The 26,040-nt window shown below is 48.0% G+C and overlaps 1 protein-coding gene across 1 annotated transcript in view; it reads right to left on the bottom strand.

Moving 5' to 3' along the window:
- The window catches only part of MCM8 (minichromosome maintenance 8 homologous recombination repair factor), a 334,641-nt gene that overhangs the window by 24,117 nt on the left and 284,484 nt on the right, over positions 1-26,040 (bottom strand). Inside the window, exons 17-18 of the mRNA XM_086927685.1 lie at positions 23,113-23,189; positions 6,855-7,044 (exon numbers count right to left, since the gene is read on the bottom strand). Coding sequence (XP_086783811.1) covers positions 6,855-7,044; positions 23,113-23,189 — 267 coding nt within the window. The remainder of the gene's footprint in view (positions 1-6,854; positions 7,045-23,112; positions 23,190-26,040) is intronic.

Raw genomic sequence — 26,040 nt, 5'->3', positions numbered from 1 at the left:
GAGGAAAATGGCCTAAATTGGAGAAGGAGTTATTGGATTCATTTTCTGTGCAATCCTTAGCAAAACTGATATCCTTCCTTAATCTAACCAAGGCAGTGGGTCAGATAACCTACGCACAATTAAAACAATGTCCAACCCCAAGTAGTGGGCAACCTTCTTTACAAAAGTTTTTGTATCTATAACAGGACAGGTACATTCCCGCCAAGATATAAGGGTGCAATAATCAAACCTAAACATAAAAAAAGGGAGACGGATGTCCTGGGTAATTTCCGCTTGAAAGAGGTGCTTGATGTTGGTGCAAAATTCGACTTAAAGACACTTTTAGGGTGGAGGGCGTGGCCACAGGAGCAATGGAGTAGGACGCGTCTCCTTCGCGCTCCGTCCTTCCGGAGCCCGCCATACTTCATTTTTTAAGCACCAGATTGTCTGCGGTTGGCCCAGGATGCCTCGACCCACCTCTTGGAACCTGCCGGAGCCTGTCTGCACACCGGCCGGCCTGAAGTGCAGCAATTTATCCCGTTGGAGCACTGAGACTGGAGGGGACGATAAGTGGCCGCCATTTTGACTCCGGAGCCCGCAGCTTTGTGGCTGACCCAGGGTGCCTCGACCCACCCCTGGAACCTGCCAGAGCCTGACTGGCGGGAGTCCGAGTACCAACCGGCCTGACTTGCAACAATTTGTACCTCTGGGGCACCCGTTCCCTCCAGGGCACAGGGACACTCAGCTCCTCCCGACTGGTCCACTGGGAGTGAGTCCGTTCCATCCCGGGAGCACCCAGCTGCTAGGGAGGTTGACGGGCGGCACCCTGCACTACACCAACTGCGTAGGATGGAGCGGGGTGACGGTGGGTGCATTGCAATGTTAATAGGCCCGGACTGGGCCCGGATCCCTCCACCCCCAACAGGGCACAGCCCGAGCCGTCCCCCAAGTCTCTACCAAGACCTCTCCCCAGTTACACTCGAGAAGCACTGTGACTTCAATCCTGTCAGAGACATGCTACGTACCCAGGGAATACACTTCGCTCTCCTATTCCAATGGGAGGGCAAACACTGCTCGCCACATTCGCTGGCAGAGGCCAGAACACTGTTGGGGCTGTTAGATGAACCCTCAACCAGTGACGGTCCGTCCCGGACTGATTCGCTGGGGCACGATCTCAAACCCAAATGGGCAACGGTCCCTCTGCCCCGTGCAAGCAAACAACAAGTTGGTCGCTCCTCTCAAGATGCCAAACAGGACATAATTAATCACCTCAGAGCGCTTGACAGAGAGACCTCTCCTGATCACTGGGAGACTTGATTGTCTTTGGGGATTTTAACCTGGTGTTGGACCCCTCCCTTGATGGAAGTGCTGCGACCTTCCAAAACACAGGCGCTGTGTGTGCGAATCTTAAACGGGCTATCGAAGGCTATGGACTGATAGATGAATGGCGATACAAGCACCCAGGTGTGAGGGATTACTCCTGCTACTCCCATGGCCACACCTCCTATTCCCGCATTGATAAAACCCTTGTCTCATCTTCAGTCTTGCGACCTCTCCACACAGTAGAGATCTCAGATATCGCTATATCTGATCATGCCCACTTGGCCCTCACCTGTGACGCTGGTGCCCGTCATGACCATGACCCACACTGGCACATGCCCCCACACGTGTTGGCCGACCTTGTGGATGTGGCGGAGATAAGCAACCGCATAGAAGAATACTTTCGACTTAACGCCCTGCCTGAAATCTCCCTACATGCGCTTTGGGGTGGCTTTAAAGCTACCATCAGGGGCACAATCACGACCATAGCTATCGCATGCAGGAGAGGCACAGTTGGTGGAAGCTAAACTTACTGCAGAGATTGAACAGCTGGAGCAACTGGATAAGACAGCCCTCACCCGCCGAACGAAGCAAACAATTGCGTGCCCAACGCACGGGTAGAGCTCAGCACGCTTTTCTGTCCTCACTTCAACAATACTATGAAGGGGGCAACAAAATGGGGAAGCTGCTGGCTTGCAAACTAAGCCACCAGCATGCCAGGTACCATATTGCCAAATTAGAGGTGGGAAATACGGGTTGGGTAACGGTGGAGAGAGAGAGACAAACTAGAGGCTTTCCGGGCCTTTTATCAGCAACTGTATTCTCGCGAGGACCCTGCCCCGCGCGGCTTCACACATACCTTACCGAATTTGACTGGGAGCCCCTATCCCCAAAGCATGCAGCTCTCCTGGACGCCCCCATCACTGCAGACGAATTGCGCAGTCCGGTCCGCGCTCTCCCCCTAGGCAAGGTTCCAGGACCCGATGGGATCCCGGTGCTCTTCAACCGCATGCAACACCTCGTGACCCTCTTCAACTCCTTTTCACAAGACACTGTACTCATGCTCACGATGGCAGAAATCTTGCTAAAGCCGGAAAAGACCCTGCACAATGCTCCTCATATCTCCCTATAGCCCTTCTTAACACGGACCCAAAACTCTTTACCAAAATCCTTGTGGCGCGCCTCGACTCGTATCTATCAGGCCTCATAAATCCGGACCAAATGGGGCTTATTCACCTAGCGAAAAGGGGCCGATAACGTATGGCGAATTGCCCATTTAGTAGAGCAAGTCCGCAGACTCGACATACCCACTAGTCTTCTCTCGCTTGACGTGGAGAAGGCAGTCAACAGGGTGGACTGGACATACCTTCAGGCAGTGCTCCACAAAGTGGGGTTAGGACCGATCTTTGTCTCCAAAATCATGTTGTCTCACGTCGCTCTAACTGCCCGTATTCGTGTAAACGGGAGGGGGACGAGCTTTATTTCATTGGGTCATGGCATGAGGCAGGGGTGCCCGCTCTCGCCACTGCTCTTTGCCCTGGCGGTGGAGCCGTTGGCTATCCGAGTCCGGGCTTCAGAGGGGGATCAGGGGCATCCCCTTTGGGAGGCAGGAACACAGGCAGGACTACCTCCTTCTTACCCCTGCTCAGCCTGCGACCTCACTCCCCACTGTCACAGATGATATACAGTCCTTTGCAGCTATCTCTGGCTTAAAGGTCAATATGACCAAGTCATTCTCAATCTTACCCTCCCGGCTGTAGAGGCTAAGGCATTACAGGATTTCACCCCCTTCCAATGGTCAACAGCTTCTATTAAATGTCTGGGTCTTTATATTACCTCCAATCCTTCCATGTGGTCTCAGGTTAATTGGTCCCCCCTCCGTTGTGCGATTCTGGCGGACCTGCAACAGTGGAAACCCCTTTATATCTCTTGGTTGGGGTGTATTAACGCTATTAAAATGAATATACTCCTCCGGATTCTCTATGTCTTTCAGATGCTGCCCACGTCAATACCGCAGGAGGACATCCAATGACTTAAGAAAGACCTGCACGCTTTCATATGGAATGGGAAGCACCCTGCATCGCTCACTCTGACTGATGCAGTCCCGAGACAGGGGTGGGCTAGCGTGCCCAAACCTGTTAGAATACTACTGGGCTGCTCACTTGAGGTTTATCTCCAAGTGGGTTGTGCGCAAAAGCGAGAAGCACTGGTTCCTCATGGACCGGGCAGTAGCATGCCGGCCTCTGTGTGGCCTGGCCTGGCTGTCCAAACGAGCACGCCTGCCCAGAGCCTCTGATGCCATTATAGGTAAGGGGTAACCCGTTACAAATTTGGGGACCTGGGTCGCATACGTTATAGAAACACAATGGTCCTCAAACCAAAAATCTACAATATCTGACTTAATCACAGATTCTTAATTTCATGTGAAACCAACTGAATTTCAAAAAGAGAGATGTGCGAAAGAGTAAATTTCATAACAACTTTTTATTCATTTCCACAAATGGTTATCTTTTTTTGTTTAAAATTTTTCATTTAGTGGTTGCTACAATTAGTGAATAAAGGAAGGGGAGAACGTGCGAGATAAAGTAGTGCTAGAATTGAAAGAAGTGAGGAAAAAGTTTTTCCGACAGTGAGAAGTAGAGAGCAAATTAGAGTTATCCTTGTTATGATTGATCTTAGAGTATCAATCTAAATGTCCTGGCCCAAAAACGCTATTTTACATGGTCTATTTACAATTTTGATACAATCACAGATTGTATTCATCTGTGGCACGCAATGGGGAGCAAAGGAAGGGGTCCAGGCTCTTGGATTGTTGTCGACGTTTCGACTCGACTTGTGGCTTGTAGGGTGTTTTAGCCTTGCCTGCGAGTCTTCCTCAGGATGAGAAGGGTGGGGGCGGGGCTGTGGTAGGGGGCAACCACCCCTGGTACAATGTACTTTAATCCGCTCTCAGTGATGTGCGGGCTCTTAATCATATATATATATATACAGGAACGGAAGCCCATCCAGGGTCAATCCGCTATATTCAGAATTTTCGTGAGTTCTGGGTTCTTGAAAGCGAAGGCCCATCCAGGGTCAGTCCGCTGTGGTCAAATTAATTGACATATGTTCTAAGGCTCGTGACTCTCGGACACGCCGAGAGTCACGAGCCTTAGAACATATGTCAATTATTCCCCCCCCTGCCTGCGGCATGATCCCCACCTCATCACTATTGCACAGACAGCGCTTTCTCAGACATGTAGGATGTTATTTGGTTAGATGGTTTCCCTTAGTTCACCCCTCAAGAGGTTTCCTGATGCCACAACATACGAGGCTGTACAGCTACTTTTTCCGCAGCACCAATTGCGCTCCCATGGTTGGGTGGTGGGCAGTGACATAGCCCCAGGGATCTAACATCATAGGCCACAGGGGGTCAGGGCGTCCCTCATGGATAGCATGCCGGTCAGGGCGAGGGAGTTCAAGTTGTACCAGATTTACTGCTATCCCCTATCGCAATGTTTTTAACGCTGCACTTGCCATACCAACGCGGCCGGCCCAAAGTGGTTGTAGGCAACTTGCTGTGTATCACCTGTACTGCCTTCTTAGATTTCTCATTCCTGGACATGTAGCCGGCCCGACCGGGGTTGTAGAAGATACATTGTATGTTATACAGCTTGTCTCCCTGCCAACTATAACATTTTATATTTTAAGTAATTTTATTCCCTCATAAGAACTAAATTGAGTGCAATTATATTGTTCCAATGGAACAAAGCAGTTTCAAGCAAGGGCAATCAGCAGTTTATCACTGCTTTAGCCTGTGGGCTCTGGGACCGAAAGCAATAGAAACGACAGGGACTCTGTTCTGTTGCTTTGTCGACTTTAGCTCAGCTTTTGATCTTGTGGATCGTAGTGTTCTGTGGGAGAAGCTACGACAACTGCAAATTTCCAGAAGCCTATTAGTTATACTTCAAGAACTGCACTCATAGATTTATGCTCAAGTCGATCTTGACCTAAATGGGGCATTATCGAAAAGAATACCCTCAGATACTAGGCTGAGGCAGGGTTTGTCCTGGCCCCTATGTTGTTCTCACTATTTCTTTCAGACCTTCCCAAAGCCTTTGCTATTACCAAATCTTTCTCGCCGGAAATATGTGCCTCTTCTATGCGGATGACCTGGCCATTTTAAATCTGACTCAAGGAGGCATTCATAGGAAATTTCATAGATGTAATATGTATTTCGAGCCCCACGAACGAAAGGTCAAGAAAACAAAAATAATCAAAACGTTCAAGTGGTTACTGGGCAATAAGATGGTGCAATAAGATGGTGGAGGTAATATCGTCCTACTAATATCTAGGAATGACGTTTACTAAAAAACTGAATTGGGCCTTACATGAAGAAACGGTGGAGATGCAGGCAGCTTCCACTATAGGAGGACTAGTAAGCTTTACGAATACATTCGGAGGACCGTCTTGCACCCCGCTTCTAACAGCTTATGGCATGATAGTCCCCACTCATTGCCTGTATGCGGCTGAGTTGCGGACCCTAAGCACAGAGGCAAGCTGGGTTAATTGAGGGTAAATGTTTTAAAAAATTGCTAGGGTTACCAAAACGTGCAATGGGCCCAGCGACTGGAACGGGACTTACAGGATTGGAATTTCCTGGCCTGCAAATCAACCTTTCAATTCTGGCCTAAACTTTGGTCCTCGGAGGTTCAAAAGGTGTCAGTCCTCTGTGATAGTGAAATTGCAATCAGTGAACTAAGATGGGCGGTGCAGGTCAGAAACAGATTAGGTAAAATAGCTGTGACATTAAAGATGGAAAAATGTAAAGTTACAGAGACCTCCCACCTTTCAAAAGGGGGAACGTAAAGCGGCCTATGGAAGACCTTCAAGGTTGACTGATTTAGTGTAAATATATATATAGTAAACCCACAGCAAATTATATTTTGGAGTCCTGGTATAGTCAAAGGGCATTCCCATATATATCTACATTGTCTAATGCTCAGTTATGGCTGCTATTACTAAAATTTCGGGTTGCTTTTAATGTGCGTTAAAGTAGGAGAAATGTAATGCATTTTTGTAGTCTGAGAACAACTGCACTTGCGTATTAAGGTTTCAACATTTTAATGTTCCCTTTTTTAATAGATTGTCTGCACCCTAACAGAACCCGCTGTCAGATTTTAAAACCACTTTTCAGAAAAATACAATATATATATAAATTATCGTAATAAAGCACTCGCACTTTGGGCTAGTAATGCGTTTATTTCAGATTTTAGATATTCTATGCTTGCTGATGTTGGACCCTATGGAATGAGCGACAGACGGGCCTATAGGGATTCATGAGCATTTTAGTCGTGATTTCAATAGAGGAGCATGAGGGGTAGGCTGAGTTAAGGACCTCGGAATGGTCCGGGGGAGGGGTTCAATTCTAGTGTTATATTGTATGTATTTATTGTTTTAAATACTATTATCCATACATTAATAAAGAACTTGACTGATTGGCTTTATGATTTAAATTAAGATTCCTATAATTAAGAACGATATTGATGTCAATAATAGTATTTTAAAATATTTACCTGTATCTGCGCCTCCTTTGCAATCTGGCGAAGTTGCTGAAACTCAAAGAGGTTGTTGTATGTTCTTTCTGCAATTCTGTTGAGCGCAGAAACAAATCGTTTTGCTTGTGACCTATTGCTCATTCCAGACCCATGCTGGGAACGCTCGAAGTCCAACTTCCCAAACGCATCAGAGTATGTGCCAAGGAGGCTAAGAAACAAAGACAAGATAAATGTATTTACGACGACACAATCATTTCAGATTACATGTTAAGTTATTGTAGAGAAACATTCCCATTGTTTAAGTACACGTAATGCAATTCTGTACCCCTAGATGTCAGTATAGTACATTCCTCTTTAGAATGGTTTCTCAAACTTTATGAGTGAGCCTGCGGAAGAGAGAACAAGGCATGATTCTAAATTGTCTGCAACAACAGTAGGTGGTTCCACTGGTGCCCCACTAGAGCTTCCTGCTTTGAGGCCCATTTCACATTGGTAGCCTCAATAGTGAGTGGAGTGGAACCATGATCGTCCGCTGCTCAGTCTTCTGAATGTCCAATGACACAAAGTGCCATAATGTGGAACACTACTTGGCTACAGTAAAGGGCGAAAGAAATGGAAATCTCTTAACACAACACAAGATCACTTGAGGTGCAGAAGGGGAAGGTGGACCACTAATTGTGTCCTACATCGTAGATCTCAGGGCAGATGTCACATTATTCCTGTAAAGCCTGTCGAGACAACATTTCTGAGATACCCAGTGGTGATTGCCGCCATGTTAGAACCAATGGGTTCTTCAGAAATGTACCTACAGGTAGGCCATACCAGTACCTTGAGTCAGTCAACAGTGGATGGTTTGCCTTCAAGGACCCTCCTCCCCCAGCTCAGAGAGCTCTCTCAGTTCAAGTGGGGAATGATGCTGAGAAGAGATGGCACTGAGGTAGGCAACCTGTGAAGTAAGCACTGACAAATACAATGGTTTTATTTTAGTGTGTAAGCATTTGTGTGTTCAGTGTGAATGTTGTGGTGTTTAGTTAAAATGTAGGTCCTGATTCAAAGTTGCACAGTACTGGGACCATAATATAATCACAGTGATTTTACTGCTACCGACTGGTAAAATCACCCTAATATTGTGCAATTAAGAGTAAAATCCAAAGGAATAGATAATTATCGTGCGGGACCGATTTTTCCTAGCCATTAAACTACACAGAATTTGAAATTTCATGGGGTTTTACCACACATATACATTTACCATAGGCCCCCAGCAGGAGGTGAACGTATGTATGGGCCTGTGGTGGAGTAGGGAGGAAAGGTGTACGTGCCATGTTAGGAAAAAAATGCAACGAGACTTACCTTTTGTTAGCATTACTGGCCGAAAAAATTATGTTAATTTTTCCCAAACCCAGCAAAACAATGTGAGAATAAAACACTAACAAGTTAGAATCTGGCATAACGAAATTACAGCATAAAACCATGCATTAATTTCACTCCATTTAACGTGAAATCAGGGCATGAGTGCGGGAAAATAATATATTTGTTGAGAGTGTGGTAATCTGTTAGTTCTTGTATTTATCGGTGTACTTCTAGGTTTATAAATAGAGGACAAGTTACTTACCTTCGGTAATGCCATAACTGGTAGAGACATGATCTAGCTGCGAGTTCCTTACATTATCCGAGGCATCAGACTGGATTCTGCTCGAGCACCGACAGTAGTGGTATGTTTAGAACAACTGTGGCCCTGACAGAGATCAGTACTGACCCTTAAAACCTGTCCGCAGTACGGTGACGATGGGTTGGTCGGTAAGGAATCTGTGGCTAGATTATGTCTCTACCAGATAAGGCGTTACTGAAGTAACTTGTCCATCTGATAAAGAAATCTAGCTGCAGATTCCTTACCTTAGAATATATACCCAAGAAATACCATCTGCAGAGGAGGGACTGCGGACCAGATTAGCCCAGGAAGTCCTGCAGGACAGAGGGCCACAAAGGGCGATCCTGCAGACCGTCTGTCCATGCAGTAGTGCTTAGTGAACTTGTGCAATGCTGCCCAAGTTGATGACTGACAAATGTCAAGGACTGGAACACCACATTGGAACGCTGAGGGAGCAGCCTTAGCACTGGTGAAATGAGCTCTTAAGCCTTCGGAAGGCTTTTTCTTGGCCACAGCATAGCAACTTTTGATGCAGAGGACGACTCATCGCAAGATACTCCTCTTCTGCACCGCACAATCTTTTTTTTATCCAACGTGCCCCACGCAGAGTTGGTTGTCCACCCGGAACTCTTTAGTGTGGTCAAGGTAGAATAACAACACTCTTTTTGGGTCCAGACGGTAGAGTTGCTCCGTCTCTTTAGAGGGGTGCGGAGGAATATAGAAAGTGGGAAAGGTGACTGATTGCCCCATGAGGAATAGTGGTACCACTTTCAGTAAGAAAGACGACATAGTGCGCAACACCAACTTATCAGCGAAGATGGTCATGTAAGGATGCTTAGATGACAGAGCCTGCAACTCGCTCATTCTCCTGGCATAAGTTATTCCCACTAAAAAGGCTGTTTTGATGAAAAGGAGCCAGAGGGGACAGCGGTGCAGAGGTTCGAAAGGAACGCACATCAGGAAGGTGAGATCCAAATTAAGGTCCCACTGAGGCATGTTGAATGGGGCAGGTGGGAACATATGTACAAGCCCCGTAAGAAATCGGTTTACAATAGGGGATTTAAATAAAGAGGGTTGGTTGGCAGACTTAAGAAGGCAGACAAGGCCAAAAGGCACCCTTTAAGAGTTCCCAGAGAAGAGCCTTGCTGGGCAAGGGTCAATATAAAGACGGGGACTTGAAAGAGAGCAGAAGATAGAGGATCAATATTTTACACATTTCGGCCAGCGGCAGGCATAGACGGTCTTGGTAGAGGGACATCTGGCTGCCAAAATCACATCACAGACTTCGGGAGGAAGGTCATATGCTGTCAACTGCCACTGCTCAATCTCCACGCAAGAAGGCATAGAGTTGAAAAGTTAGGGTGGAGGACCCTCCCCTGATGCTGCGACAGAAGATCCTCCTGAAGGGGCAGTCTGTTCGGAGGGTGGATGTTCAGTTGGAGAAGCTTGGGATACCAGACTCTCCCTGCCAAACCCGGAGCCAAAGGAATTACTTGGGCTCAGTCGCTCCTGATCTTGTTGAGCACTCTGGACAGAAGTGGTATTGGTGGAAAGACATACAGGAGGCCTGAGCTCCACTCGAGACGAAAGGCGCCGCTGAGCGAATGCCGCCTTGGGAACTCCAGCGTGCAAAACTGCTGAAATTGTGCGCTCTCTGCGGAGGCAAACTGATATAACCAAGGCTTTTCCCACTTCTGAAAGAGACCTTGCGCCACCTCCGGATCGAGACGTCATTTTTGATCTACTGGGCATCGACGGCCGAGTTTGTCCGCCCTGGCGTTCAGGGAACCGGTCAGGTGTTGAACCACCCATGTCCAGAGACACTGGGCCTCTTGACAAAGGGTCCAGGACCCCAACCGGCCCTGTTTGTAGCAGTACCACCTGGGGGTGGTGTTGTCTGTGAACACCTTGATGTAAGGGAAAAAAGATTTCAATGCCAAGCGAACTGCTCGGAGCGCCAGCAAGTTGATGTGGAGTCCGGATTGAGCTGGAGACCAGAGTCCTTTGATCTCCACCTATCCCAGATAGCCGCCCCATCCCAAGATTGGCACTTCTGTCACAATGGTGTGATCTATTTGGGGAAGGGAGAGGGGTCTGCCTCCGACCCAATCGTGGTTGGTCAGCCACCACTGCAGATCCTGTGCAGGTCCCTCTGAGATCTGGACCTGATGCTGCGCCCACTGGAACTTCAAGTCCCACTGCAGAGCCCACATATGTCCTCTGGAATGTGTCACTAGCGGGATACAGGAGGCCATGAGGCCCACCAGCCTCAGAGTCATTCTCACTGAAATTCAAAGATAGAGGCTGAAACATCGGTATCATAGCCTGAATATCTTGGATTCACCACTTGGGAGAACAGGCCTAAAACTGCACTGTGTCCAGAACAGCCCTGATGAAAGGGAGCGTCTGAGAGGGAGTCAGGTGTGACTTCGACACAATAGTTAACCCCAGCAAATGCAGGAGATTCACCATAGTTTGGAGGTGGGAGAGGACAGTCTGGGGCGAGCTCGCATTCAACAGCCGGTCATTGAGATAGGGGGAAGACTAGCACCCCTGATCTGCACAGATAGGTTACGACCCCAGCCACCACCTTGGTGAACACCTGAGGGATGCTGGTAAGACAAAAAGGAAGCACTGTGAACTGAAAGCCCAACACTACCATCCAGTATCCGTGGTCGAGGGCAGACAAGACCTGAGCCACAATGAAAATGTTCTGAGTAGTTGCTGGCTCGCAGGTCTAGAATAGGATGAAGGCCCTTGTCCTATTTCTGGACCAGAAAGTAGTGGGAATAGCAACCACAGCCTACTTCTGGCGCGGAACCCTCTCTATGGCTCCCTTGGCCAAGAGAGTCCTCACTTACTCCTGAAGCAAGTTCAGGTGGTCCTCCATCAGCCGATCGTAACTCGGAGGCATGAAGGGAGGGGTAGTCTCAAGGGGAGGGAGTAACCCCTTTGAACTATCTGAAGAAACTACTTGTCCAATGTGATATTTTGCAGGTGGTTGAGGTGATGGCTGATCCTGCCACCAACAGGCCACCCATGATCTTGAAGGGCCGGACTAAGAAGGTTTAGAGGCAGCAGGGGGAGGAGTGGACTGATGGACTTCTGGACACCTGACCCATGGGCTCGAAAGGAGGCATGCCCACGGCCATGCAGTGGTTGCTGAACTTGTGCAGTCTTGTGGCTGGTAAATGGCTGGTGTGGCTGAAAGCCCCTTCTGTGGCCAGAAAGGGGTGTAAAGCAGATGGGGAGAGGGGGACAGGTGGTCATCGAAAGGCCCATGGACTTGGCCACAGCCTGCAGGTCCTTAAAGCACATCAGATCCATGTCTGCCTGGCCTCCGAAGAGACAGGTGCCACCAAAGGGCATGTCCATAGGGGAAGCCTAAACATTCCCAGAAAAGCCAAAAGTTCTCAGCCAGGCAAGGCGTCGAACAGCCACAGTCAATGACATTGCTTTGTCCAGCGAGTCAGTGGTGTCAAGCCCAAAACAAATGGTGAACCTTGCCGCATCTCTTCCGTCTCATTCCGCCTGAGAGAGAATGACCCAGGCCTCCTCCAAGACCTGTGGCAGAACTTGCACAACCGTTTTCCACAAGGAGTGGGAATAAAGGCCTAATAGGCATGCAGTGTTCACTTACCGTAAATGCAAGGCTGGCGGAAAAAAAAATCTTCTTGCCCGAACAATTCATCCTCTTGGATTCCCAGTCCGGGGTGTAGAAGGGAACGTGCCTTGTGAGGTAGAGGCCTGGACCACCAAGCTCTCGTGGGTAGGGTCGCTGGTGAGGAATTTTGAGTCACCTGGTGCAGGGCGATGGCGACGGGCAGCTATTCAAAGGAGCCCCTTTGCTGAGACTGGACAAGGTTCCCAGAAGCACATCAGTAAAGGCCTTTTGAAAGGCAGATGGAGTTCTGAGGAGAAGACATCCGGCTGCAGGACCACTGCCAAAATGTTCGCCTTGACTTGCACCGAAGGGAGCTGAAGGTCCAGGACCTTAGCTCCCCTTCTCACCACCATAGCATATGAAGCTCCCTTCTCCGTAGCCAATTTTAGGGGAGAAACAGTCCAGAATCCGGGGAGGTATTCAGTTCAAAATAGAATCGCACCCCTCTCATCTCTCGAAGTCCAGCATCTCATTAATGGCATTCTTGGTCAGGAGAAGGTTGACATCAATATTACAGCGTGATCCTTAAAAGGTCACTAATGGTGGGAAAGATGCGGTGGGGAGGATATGTAAGGCAGCTCGTATCTCTTTGAAAGACATGCAAGACCATCTGCCTAATGTGATGAACCTGCAGCTGGAGAGGAAAGGCCATGTCTAGTCTCCTACCACATTGGTATTTGCATGTGAGGACAAAGCAAAGCAGCTCTAAAGCCTCAGCAGTAGGGAAGGAGGAGGAGTTGAAGAATTGTTGCCCTTGCGAATTGCATCAGCCATCACCACATCCTCTACCCTGAAAGGGCTGGGTATGCTGCATGTTTAGAGAGCTAGAGTCTTCTATAAGCCAGTCCCGTAGAATAGCCCCTGTACATTCTGTATTGCTGCTGAAACGGTTTGGATTGTGACAGTAGTGATGTGACATTCATTAAAATGTTCTAGCACTGCAAAGTGACAATCCATTAAGGACACTTGCATATCTCATGAAAACCCACCTAATCTCATCCAGGTGTGCCTCATAAGCACTATACTGTTGCCGATTGCTCCACCCATGTGGTCTGCAGTGTCCTAGTCAGCCAATCAGGGACCGTCTTGTACTGTTTGTGCCAAAAAATCCGGAGGTTTTCTGGGAGGGTCTCCAAAATCTTGTTGGCTAAGTTCCACAAAGCATAGATCCACTTACCCAAAACGCATAATGCTTTGAGAGATCTGAGGGCTCGGCTGGATTAAGAGAAGATTTCCTTTCCAAAAGCATAGATTTGTTACACTTCCCAACCAGTATGACTGATCACAAAACAATCCAGGTTCACCTTACTTGTCCGTGCCTGAACCATCAGGCTTTAAGGCAGCGGCAGCCCCTCCTTTAGGACGGAGGAGCGCTGCCCCTCCCCGCCACCACCCGTAAATAAAACGATAATAAAACTGGTTTCTAACCTGTTTTATTATAGTTTTATTTTAATCCCCCAGGACTCGGGCTGGTCTAGGGGGATGACACTGTGATGGGGGGAGTGGTAGTGTACTCCCTTGTCCCCTCACTGGACATGGGGTGTTTGAACGGCCCTTTCAGGTGTTTTGCCAGCCATACGCAGTGAAGCTTTCTCCAGCCCCAGCTGCGTTGCTGGGGCTGGAAAAGCAGACACAGGCTCCCAGTCTGCCTGGGAGAGCAAAGTCATAACGCTCAGGCTTTCCTGCAGCGTCATGATTGGCCGCAGTGCAGTCTGGGGGCCTGTCCCAGAAGTAGGAAGAGCATAATGGAGCGGACAGCGGAGACGGCAATCAGCTTCGATTATTTTAATTTTTTTTATTTTGTCCCCCAAACTCACATAGCTCCCTCCTTCAGCCCGCCTGCCACTTTGGCAGGGAACGGGCCACAACAGCTGGTGAGGCTCATCTGGGTTTTAGGGAAAACATTTGAGGTAAGGGGAAATGGATCAAAAGGGTATGCAAATATGTTTACCCTTAATCCCAGATCCCACAGCCTGGTGGCTATCTATTGCAATTTCTTGTTTGATGATACCGCCAACACGTCTAGCATCAGATTACTAAAGATGCCAACTACTGAATGTTGCATCACCTCCCGTTCATAGGAGATGCTATTGATCCTGCTGAGGGTGTCTACGTAGTGGCAATGCTATATAATAAGGGAGCCAAGGGTGACTACGGAGTGGCAATGCTATATAATAAGGAGCTAAGGGCCGAAATAATTTGCGCCGAAAGCATCGAAGGGGCGGAGGTGCTGGGGGCGAAGTGTTGTTCGCCAATCTCCTGTTTAGCTATCTTGATTATATACCGACCCCCGCACACTTCTCATAAGTTTGTGGAGGCCTTTATTGAACTGGTTTGTGACTTGCGCACCCGCTACCAATGCCTACTGATTTTGGGAGACTTTAACTTCCACTGAGATCAGCTCCCCTTGGATAGTCAGGCTGCTCAACTTAATGAAGCCCTGACCTCGCTTGATCTTAAGCAGGTGGTACAAGTCCCCACACATGTGAAGGGACACACGTTGGACCTGGTTTGAACTTCACATCCCTTTGTCCACCCAATAGACGTTAGTCCCAGTGTCTGGTCAGACCATCACTTGATTAGTGGCCAGCTGCCTCTGATGAGGCAGGGTCCCAACACTGCTCCTGAATGGAAGGAAGCATGAAACTGGAAGAATATCCAAGAGGCGGAGCTGGTCAATACTTTAAAGAATACAGCGGCGTCATATTTTATTTAGGGTAATCCGGATGCCGCTAGTATCGCCCTGACAACTAGGCTAAAGTAGGCCCTAGATAGAGTGGCAGGGTATGCTCAGACGTGAGTCCCTTGCTCACTTTGCCACTGGATTCAAGCAAGCCGGGCTGAAGACGGCTGGAATGCCAGAAACCGGTCCTAGGAAGCTTGTTTCCGGTCCAGGGAAGGCATGGCTTGGCAGTTCGGGCTGGACTGTTCCCATGAGGCACAGGGTCAGACTGATTTGCATATAGCCATGTCTGAACTGGGGTGGCAGAGTGGGCTAAAGAACGGTGATGGATTAAACCCAGATCTTTTGACTGGGTGTGAGTGTTTGATAGGTTCAGATGCTCCGTCCATTACCACCCCCTTTTGTACCGCTTTTGGCCGCCATAAGTGTGGCAGGGTATGCTCAGACGTGAGTCCCTTGCTCACTTTGCCACTGGATTCAAGCAAGCCGGGCTGAAGACGGCTGGAATGCCAGAAACCGGTCCTCGGAAGCTTGTTTCCGGTCCAGGGAAGGCATGGCTTGGCAGTTTGGGCTGGACTGTTCCCATGAGGCACAGGGTCAGACTGATTTGCATATAGCCATGTCTGAACTGGGGTGGCAGAGTGGGCTAAAGAACGGTGATGGATTAAACCCAGATCTTTTGACTGGGTGTGAGTGTTTGATAGGTTCGGATGCTCCGTCCATTACCACCCCCTTTTGTACCGCTTATGCTCAGACGTGAGTCCCTTGCTCACTTTGCCACTGGATTCAAGCAAGCCGGGCTGAAGACAGCTGGAATGCCAGAAACCGGTCCTCGGAAGCTTGTTAATCTTAACCTCTCCAATTATATAGAGCAGATCGGCTGTCTGGACTACTCTCAGTCAGGGTTCAGACCTAGGTATAGTACCGAGACGGCCCTGCTTTCCGTCACGGATACCATACGTATGTCTCTGGATAAGGGTCTATCTGTAGTGTTGGTGCTGTTGGACTTGTCCGCAGCATTCGACACTATATCCCATACCATTCTCCTAACAAGATTAAAGGAGATTGGCATAAAGAAATCTACCCTGGCGTGGTTCACCAGCTTCCTTGCAGATCGCACCCAGCAGGTCAACATGGGGTCCTTCAGTTCCATTTCCACTAAAATCACCAGAGGAGTCCCGCAGGGCTCCTGTCTCAGCCCCACGTTATTTAACGTTTATGTCTCCTCCTTAGCAGATACTATGAGGTCTTTTGGGTTTTCACCCATCTCATACGCTGATGATACTCAGCTGTTGTTTACCTTTAAGACCTTTACCCCGGAGGTAAGACAAGCTTTCTCGAATGGCATGACTGCGGTCGCCGGCTGGATGGCCAGGAACTTTCTCCAGTGCAACGTGGGGAAGTCGGAAGTCATGCTGTTCGGGGGAAGCAAAAATTCTGTGGACCCCTGACTGGTGGCCTACGAGTTTGGGAGTGGCACCTTCCCCCAAACAGGTGGTGAAAAATCTGGGGGTCCGTCTGGACCATGACCTCAATCTTGCACATCATGCCAACACCACGGTGGGGTCTTGTTTTCATATCATCAGCCTCCTTCGGAAAGTGTTCCCTCTTCTCCCTGACAGCACAAGGAAGACCTTGGTCCAGGCCCTCGTATTGAGTCGCCTCGACTATTGCAATGGTCTTCTTTTAGCGGCCAACGAAGGAGTGCTCAACAAACTTCAAGTGGTTCAGAACACCGCGGCTCGGCTGGTGACAAATGCCCCCCCCAGAACACCATCTCTGCCCCTTCTCAAAAAGCTCCACTGGCTTCCTATCCGGAGACGGGTGGAATTTAAGACCTGCTGTGTGATTCACAAAAGTCTCCATAATCTAGGACCGCTCTATCTGGCCGAAAAATTTGTTCATCATCATCCCCTTCGTGATCTACGGTCCAGTAATCAGCTGCTACTACAGATTCCACGACATAACAAGACCAGACAGGGAGGACGTGCTCTTTCTGTTATGGGCCCTCGCCTGTGGAACAACCTCCCCCTCACCCTTAGACAGTGCTCTAATCATCTAGCCTTCAGGAAAAGTCTTAAGACAACCCTATTTCAGCTTTAGTGCCGGTTCATACCTGTTCCTCTCAGCACTGCGCGGAGATACACCTTCGGGTGCGATTCCGGCGCGTTATAAACCTATAAATAAATAAATAAATTGTTTCCGGTCCAGGGACGGCATGGCTTGGCAGTTCGGGCTGGACTGTTCCCATGAGGCACAGGGTCAGACTGATTTGCATATAGCCATGTCTGAACTGGGGTGGCAGAGTGGGCTAAAGAACAGTGATGCATTAAACCCAGATCTTTTGACTGGGTGTGAGTGTTTGATAGGTTCAGATGCTCCGTCCATTACCACCCCCTTTTGTACCCCTAGATAGAGTGGCACCCATGCAGAGAGTTCTAATTAGAGACAAGTGCAAGGGAGCCCCCTGGTTCAACTGCCAGCTAAGAGCCCTGAAGCAACGTCTCCGTCAGCAGGAGAGAGCATGGCGGAAATTCTATGATCCAGACGCCCATAGGGTGTACCTACTAGGGCTGGGGGCCTATAAAAAAAGCTATCCTTTCTAGGAAAGCAGCATTTTTTGAAACTCTGATTGCCTTGGCCCAGGATATCCAAAAGGAAACCTTTCGGGTACTTTCCGAATTGAGGCAAACAGAGACGGTGAGGCCAGTGCATAGTCTAGAGGACTGCAACCAGTTGCAGTCCTTCTTTCTTGACAAAGTCAGGAGGTAATTGCCACCACCCCCATTGTACCCTGTTCTTTGTCGCCTATCCCTTTGGTACCCTTGTCTGTGCCACCGCTCACGGTCTTTCTGACTCTGACGGGAGATTCCTTGTTTCACCTAGTGGAACGGACCAAGTCTGGCTCCCCGGCAAATCTGTGTCCACCCTCCATTTTTAAGATGGCGTTTCCCGGGTTGGAGGAAGAGGTGTTGTCGCTCCTGAATCAATCCCTGACTTTCGGCATGGTCCCGACGAACTTCAAGGAAGCCCTGGTTAGGCCGCTTTTGAAGAAGCCGGGTGCAGGTGCGAAAAATCTAAAAAACTTTAGACCTATCTCCCAGCTGCCTTTTTTGTCAAAGGTGCTGGAGCTCCATGTGTTGAAATCTCTTTGGCATTTCTTTGAAAGCGAAAACAACCTAAGGTACAATCAGGCAGGCTTCAGGGCCCACCACAGCACTGAAAAAGTGATGCTGGCAGTGCTTGATGAACTGAGGCTTCAAGCAGACAAGAAGAGGCAGTGTGCCCTGGTTCTACTGGATTTATCCGCGGCATCTGATACGGTCAACCATGTTATGTTATGTTATGTTATGTGGTTTTTATTAGGCGCGCAAATGCTCCAGCTAAGGAGCGTCTTGGCGCCAGACAAGGCAGCTACACAACACAACTAAATAAAACAGCACAGAACACACAAACTAAGGAAATAAAAATGTTTTTAAGGCGCGACGAAAAGAGAGCACATCGCTCATGGCGCGAATTGCCGGGGGCAAGGAGTTCCACAGAGCAGCGGCCCGCACTCGGAATGAGCGACCACCGGCCCTGCTTCGCTTAAAGCGCGGGACCACAGCCAAATCGAGATCTGACGATCTTAAGGGTCGTGCCGGAATGTAATTGGCCATGAGTGTCGTGAGGATCATTGCAGGGGACCCCTTCAAGATCTTATGGGCGACGCAGAGGACCTTAAACTGAATCCGCTGCGCCACAGGGAGCCAGTGCAATGCTCGAATGGTGCTGGAGGTGGGACAGAATCTAGGAAGACCCACCACCGCTCTCGCAGCAGCATTCTGGATCCGCTGCAGGCGCCCTATCTCAGCTACATTCAGTCCGGCCAACAAAGAGCTAGCATAATCCAATCTAGATATGACGGTAGCTTGGATCATGAGTTGCCGGGTGGGGGCATCAAAGAACTTTAGCACCGGACGGAGCCCACGCAAGATGCCGAAGCAGCAAGCAGCCGTGCGTTTAGTGTGGCATGCAAACGTAAGGGAAGGGTCCAACCAGACCCCGAGGTTTTTAAGCTCGGCGACTGGGATGGGAGCGGAACCCAACTCCTCCGGCCACCATCTCTCTCCCCACAGTTCCGGTCGCCTACCAAATACCATCACCTCGGTCTTACTAGCGTTTAGCTGGAGACAATTAAGCGTCATCCACCTAGCGACCGCCCTCAGTCCTTGTTGAAACCTAGGAGCGTCGACCTCCGCATCCCCGCTGATCGTGACCGCTAGCTGGGTGTCATCGGCATATGATACCATGGTCATACCCCATAGTTTGACAACCTCAGCTAGCGGCCTTACGTACAGGTTGAACAGCGTAGGACTCAGCGAGGAGCCTTGGGGGACGCCCAGGTTCAACGGGTGGAATTTAGACTGAAAGGGTGGGACGGTCACGCTAAAGGCCCGGTTTGATAAGAACGACCGGAACCAGTCGAGTGCTATGCCGGAAACACCAGCATCCTCTAAACGCTGCAGAAGGATAAGCTTCTTTTGTCGCGGATATATGATCTTGGAGTACAGGGCACGGCATTCAAATGGCTTACATCTTTCCTTAGCGGTAGGACCAAGAGAGTGCAGTTGGCATCCCATACATCGACCTTGGGTAGCCTCTCTTGTGGTGTCCAGCAGGGATCAGCCTTGTCCCCTCTTCTTTTTAATGTCTATCTGCAGCCACTGATAGGTGCTCTCAACTCCATGGACTGCCAGATCTACAACTACGCGGATGATACACAGCTTACCATCCAGATTGATAATTCATCATCTGCCCAAGTGAAGAACCAAAACATCCGCAAATTCTTTACCAACGGGATGACGTCTAACTTTCTGAAAGTCAATCCGGATAAGACTGAGGTCTTGGCCATTGCCACCGCGCTCAATCCGTGAAGTAACCTTTTCTGGCCGCAGGAGCTGGGCGTTAGCCCTGTCCCAGCCTTGGTCTTGAAGAGACTTGGAATTAAAATAGATGCTGATCTGTCTATGTCCCAGCAGGTGTCTGCAGTAGTGGGAGCCTGCACAGGCCTGATGAGACAGTTCCGCAAGCTTGGCCCCCTTTTGAGTTTCTCCACTCTTAGACTGATCGTGTCAGCGATGATAATTTCTCGTCTGGACTATGGTAACGCCCTTTACATCGGCCTTCCGGAGAAATAACTGAGTCGGCTCCAGGTTACCATGAACGACGCGGCCAGGCTGCTTTTTAAATTGCCCAGGAAAGCACATGCCACTCCTCTCTTGCAGCACCTGCACTGGGGGGGCAGAGCTTTTTCAACTGCCATTGCCCCTTTATGGAACAAACTACCAGAGATCGTGCGTAAAGAGCTCGCTCTTCTTCCATTCAGGAAGAAGTTGAAAACGGTTCTTTGCCAACGGGCGTGGGGGTCGGATTAATCTCTGTCCCTGTGCTGGGAGGCTAGGTTCCGTTTTTTCTCTCCTTCTACAGCGCTTAGAGACCTGCAGGTGATAATTGCGCTCTATAAATATAAATACCAATACCTATTATTCACAATCCAAGAGAGATAATCTGCTCTTAGAGAAATCCCTCCCTATATTGCTTAGTCCCAAACGAGTTGTGCTTCTTCTGAAAGAGGACACAACTTTTGCCACTATTTTGAACACCACAGTGGCATTGTCTGTTCTTACTGGAACTGTTGAATTTTTCAACTTTAGAAGAAAATACTGCAAACCATTTCAAACTGCTCTGAGATTCAGGATATTTATGTAACATCCCTTCTAATGGATCGTAGAATAACCTCTTGTTTCCAGCACCTGAATGTGAGCACCTCATACTTCCAATAATGCATCTGAGGTCATGACAAAAGAAATTATCAGAGTTCGAAGGTGTAACCTTTTGTGAGGTTGATCCTCACTAACAACAATATTAGGGCAGTTTTGGTTTTGTTCAATACCTGGATCTGATCATTGAATGATCTGGTTACTTGGAGCCACTGTGCCTCCAGTTGCTCCTGAAGTGGACACAACTGCAATCTGCATAAAGGAATTATTGGAAGACAAGTTGAATCGTGCCCACCAATTATTTGAACAGTAGAATCAATGCTGATGTTAGCTTTTGGATCTGTTGAGTGAGGGATTAAAGAGACAATTATTTGCTCTAATAAGAAGGCTATCCTGGTGTTCAGGATGGCACTTAGGGACTAGATTGATGTCATGAGGCAATGCTGAGGTTTGGGTGGCAAGATCCAGGTTAGTGAATCGTTTCATTCATTCTTTCATGATGATGGTGAGCCATTTTTTGCAGTGCCATCTAGGTAGTTCCTAAACGAATTCAAGGATAGGGCTGTACGTTATTATATCCAAACCCCATCCGTTGGGTGTTGTATATTGCCGCCCGCAGGCCCTGGAGGAGTACGAGCTGGGGATGTACCAGCTGGGGCCAACACAGAGTCCAACATTGAGTCTCTGACAGCGAGAGGTGCACTATTGCTTACTCTCCCTACAGGAATACTCCTGAATGGTAGTTTGGAATATGCCAAGTAAGGTGGTCTACTGGAGGGGAGTTAAAAATAATAGGGTACTATTGCAGCTGTGATGATTGCTGCTGTGGAGATCTGTGTGGTGGATAGCTGCCTCTGTGGGTGGAGACACCTCTATCTCTTCTTGCCCTACGAAAAGGTTGCCATCGTCACTAAAGCACCAATAGAAAATGTGCTGCACCTATGCCTGGTTTGATTGCCTATAGGGCATCGCCTACAGGACTTCTAAAAAGATAGCCACCATTAAATATTGCTTCAACCCAACACCCACATGTGGCTTTATATTAAAATGTAACTGCAGTGCATGCAAATGAATGCCCACAATATGACAAGAATTGGTAAGGACCAGAATTATTCCAGAACTTGGTACTGCTGTAACATTTATGTAAGTTCCACCATTTCACTATAGGTTTGCGCAGTTATACAAAGGATGCCCACGATATGCCATGAATTACTTCTACTACACCTGACCCATCATCCGCCAGATGCAGTAGCATCGTACTTATCTAGGTCCACGTTATGGAAAGAAGTAAAATCACTATGTGGGGTAGGCACCATGATTCCATGGATACCCGCAATCAGCTTATAATTGGCAGTAGTTTATCAGTCCCAGCATTATGTCAGATGCAGGTGCCCTCTTGCTGTGGGTGTACAAAGCAATATCAAAGTTATGACAAGAAATAACACCATTATGGAAAGGAATATCACCATCATGTCAGAGATGGACCTAAACTGCGAAGAAGGGTCTGGGTCAACAGATGCCATTGATGGCCATATAGAGGCATATCTAGGGGTCAGATTAGTAGACTAGAGCCATGCTAAGGCACAAAGATACCTGCCACAGTCTCTCACAAGTATGTACACAAAGCTCATTCCATGCAGCAATTACTTTTTAATGAATCTCTCATTTCTGCATCTGAATCGAAATTCCAACCGGTGTCTCCCCTCTAAAATGGTTACTGGTGGTGTTCTTCGATCATGCTAGCCACCGGCCTCTAGTTGTAAAGAGAATTTCTCACCTTTGGAGAAAATAAAAGATAGCGCTTGGAGAAGCTTAAGACCAAAGGGAAGTAGGTCGCTGATGAAGTGGTCAGAGCAGTGGCACAGTGTGCAGCCCATTCCAGGTATGCTGTCCCATGGCTTGACCCAAACTGTGAATGCCACTCTTGCAAAGTAATTTTTTTTAAAAGTAGTGACTCAAGGGGGCAGACCGTTCAGCTGCTAAAACAAAATAAGGCTGACAAAAGAGTCCACCTGTCTACACAGAAATGTACAAGATTATGTGAGCAATTAAATGCTGAGCGGGTCTAAAAAGTTCCCCTCTGTATATTGTTTGTTTCTCTTTTTTGGCACAAAATGAAAGCTATTATTAGCTAAAATGTCATCTTGGGCAGTGAGATCATTCAACGCTGCTAGCAATCAGTGATATTGACGCTGGCAGTGGGCGCTTCAGTGCACTTTTTTTTAACTGTCTTATCCAGGGAAGAGAAAAAGCACCTGGAGGACTTGACTTACAAAAAGTTTATACATGCTAAAAAATCCATAATTTACCACACTACTAGCCAATTTCAGACACAAAAATAGTGGTTCAATGATATAAAAGGTAACCAAATAACTATGCAGAGATCTGGGTACAAACACTCAGTGTAAAAAGTAGATACTATCACTTCCCAAACATGTAAAACCATGAAAAAAAAATATCACGTCGTTCAGACCCCCCATCTTACATGCACCCAAGGTGTCAACGTTAAGGTCACATACCTGAACTTCATTATGTCAACCACATCTTCAGCATCCTCTTTTGTAGATTTCTCCCTCATTTCCAGTTTTGCCCGTGCCTTGAACGGAGAGAATATATCATGTTCCCGAGTTAAGATTTTCATTTAAAAGGTAGTCTAAATTTATATAAAACAGGAGCAGAGCAGATGTATTGCACTTCAACACACACTACACAGCTAATGGACGGGTTTAAACATAAAAAAACAATACAAATGCAAAAGCGGTGGGCAAGAAAATTCACAATAAAATGAAACGCCTTTTGCTTCAGAGCCTTGAGCAAACACAGAGAACAAAAGTGTCATTTAAAGGCACTGCCAGCGGAAACATAAGCTGGTCAGCAAAAGTCATAAAGGTAACAAAGATGTTCACGTATTCCATACCCATTACTCCCTGTTCTGTGGTTATCAGTTTAATGGGATTGATAGGAGAGTTTCAAGGCTCAAAGATTATAATACAATGCAACCTCAATGATATAATAAAATAAAGGATTTCCAAACACATCAGCAAAGCAGAGGGATTCCTTATATGTTCAGATTAAAATGGAGCTACAAGTAACTTACCTCCGTTAACCCTCTTCCTGGTGGAATCTTTAACTGCAGATTTTTTACCTTGTGAACAAATCCCAAAGCAGTAACTCCAAAGGTGGCACATCTGTCTAATGGCTCAAGTCGAAACGTTCTGCAGGACCGAAACAGGCAAAGTGTCTGCCCCAAAGGACCCGACTGTCAAGATAACAGTGCTATGTGAATGTGTGCACTTATGCCCATGTAGTAGTCCGACAGATATTCAGGACAGGCGCTCTGTGCGGGAAAGAGGTGGTAGTAGCTTTGGTTCTGGTGGAATGAGCCCCTAGACGTTTTGGAGGCTGCTTTTTACTTAATGCATAGCATAACTTAATAAAGAGGTCTATCCATTGTCATATGGTCTGCTTCTGCACCGCCTTGACTTTTTTTTGCTCCTGAGAAACCCACAAAGAGCCGATCATCCACCTGATGGTCCTTGGTACGTTTGATGTAAAAGCTCAGCACTCTTGTGGGGGTCCAAGCAATGGAGTCTATCCTCCTCTTTCAAGGAATTAAGCAGAGCAAATAATGTCCGACGAGTGATAGCTTGCTCTGGCATGAAAACGCATCACTTCCTTAGGCTGGATGGCAGCTTGGGATCTCAACAACCGATTGACTGGAAAAAAGAGGAGATATAAGGCAGCTGGACCAAGAGGGCCTGAAGATCAATAACAAGACGGGTAATGTTATTGTAACCTGAAAGACGTTTTTCAAGGTCAAGAGCCGTAAGGAAAACTGTGCATGAGCTCAAAAGGGGTGCATATTACAATAGTGCAAATCAAATGTAGATCCCACTGGTGCATCACACAGGATTTTGGCAGAAACATATGGTGCAAACCTTTCGGAAATGTAATCATAACCGGTGATTTAAACAGGGATGGCAGGTTAGGTAAACGTAACAAGTCCAAAAGGGCCAACAAGTAACCTCTAACAGTGCCAATGCAAGTGCTTACTAGGCAAAAAAAACAAAAACGAACAAGACATCCAAAGGTTTAGCCTGCAATGAGTCTGGCTGGCAGGTGCCGCAAAATACCACAAACTTATCCCAGCATCCAGAGAATACTGATTTCGTAGAAGGGCACCTGGCTGCCAAGATCACATCAATGACTTCAGAAAGAAGATCAAAGGAAATGAACTGTTGCTGCTCAAACCTAATGAATGGGAGGTACAGATTGCGGAGACCCAGGTGTTGGGCCCTGCCCTGCTGCTGCAACAGGAGATCATCCTGAAGTAGCAGCTTGCTCAGAGGACAAATGTTCACGATCAGAATTTCAGAATATCACACTCTCCTGGCCTTATTTGGAGCCATTAAGATAGATGACTTGGGCCGTTCTGGATCTTCCCCAGAACAGGGATCAGGAGAGATAGTGATAAGAAAGCACACACGTCTTGTGCCTCACTCCAGGCATCATGCGTCTGAGGGAGAATCTATTAGGGAACTTCAACAAGCAAAAGTGTTGACACTGATCACTGTGACGGTGGAGATCAAGCCAGCGCTCTCCCACCATAGCTAGAGGCCTACACCACCCACCTGCAGGTGTGTTTGCCATTTGTGACGCGATATGTGTTGAATGACTAAGTTAGTCCGTACTGGTGTTCAAAGATACCACCAGGTGGTTCATTAAGAAGGAGATGCCTTGATGACCCAGCCAGTTCCAGAGGCAGAGTCTTCTGGCAAAGGACCCTAGACTCTGCTCTGCTTGTTGTAGTCCCACATGGCAGTTGTGATGTCCATGAGGACCTGCACCAGTCAAGCTTTGATGGATAGCAGGGAGGCCTTCAATGTCAAGCGAATCGTCCACAACTCCAGCAACTTGATCAAGAGGCAGGTCTCCATTGGAGACCGGAGTACTCTGATTGCCACCTCTCCCAGATCTTTCCAGCGACACATTCGCCAACACCGTCAACTCTGGGTGTGGTAGAGAGAGAGGGATCTGCCACTGGTCCAGTTGTGATTGAGCAGTCACCAAAACAAACCGTTGGTAGTCTCCTCTGAAACCTGGATGGAATCAGACAATTTTCCTTGGGGCTGTGCCATGGAGAATTATGCTCCTACAGCAGCACTCACACGTGCCATCCTGCATGGTCCACGAGCAGGATGCAAGAATCTAGTAGACCAAGAAACCTCAGAGGTCCGTCTGTACTGAGACCTATGACAGATGCCAAAACATTGGTATTGTAGCCCAAATGTTATGGACTTACTGATCCAGAGGGAAGGCCCAAAAGCACATTGGATCCAGGACGGCCCTGATTAAAGGAAGCCTCTGTGAAGTGATCGGATAGGACTTCGGCTTGACTTGACTGTGAACCCCAGAGATGTAAGGAGGTTTGTCGTCTTCTGGAGTTG

The sequence above is a fragment of the Lissotriton vulgaris genome, chromosome 6 (assembly GCF_964263255.1).
Source record: "Lissotriton vulgaris chromosome 6, aLisVul1.2, whole genome shotgun sequence".
Classification (NCBI taxonomy): domain Eukaryota; kingdom Metazoa; phylum Chordata; class Amphibia; order Caudata; family Salamandridae; genus Lissotriton; species Lissotriton vulgaris.
Note: the sequence above shows the minus strand (reverse complement) of the source record. Positions and strands in the feature narration are given on the sequence as shown.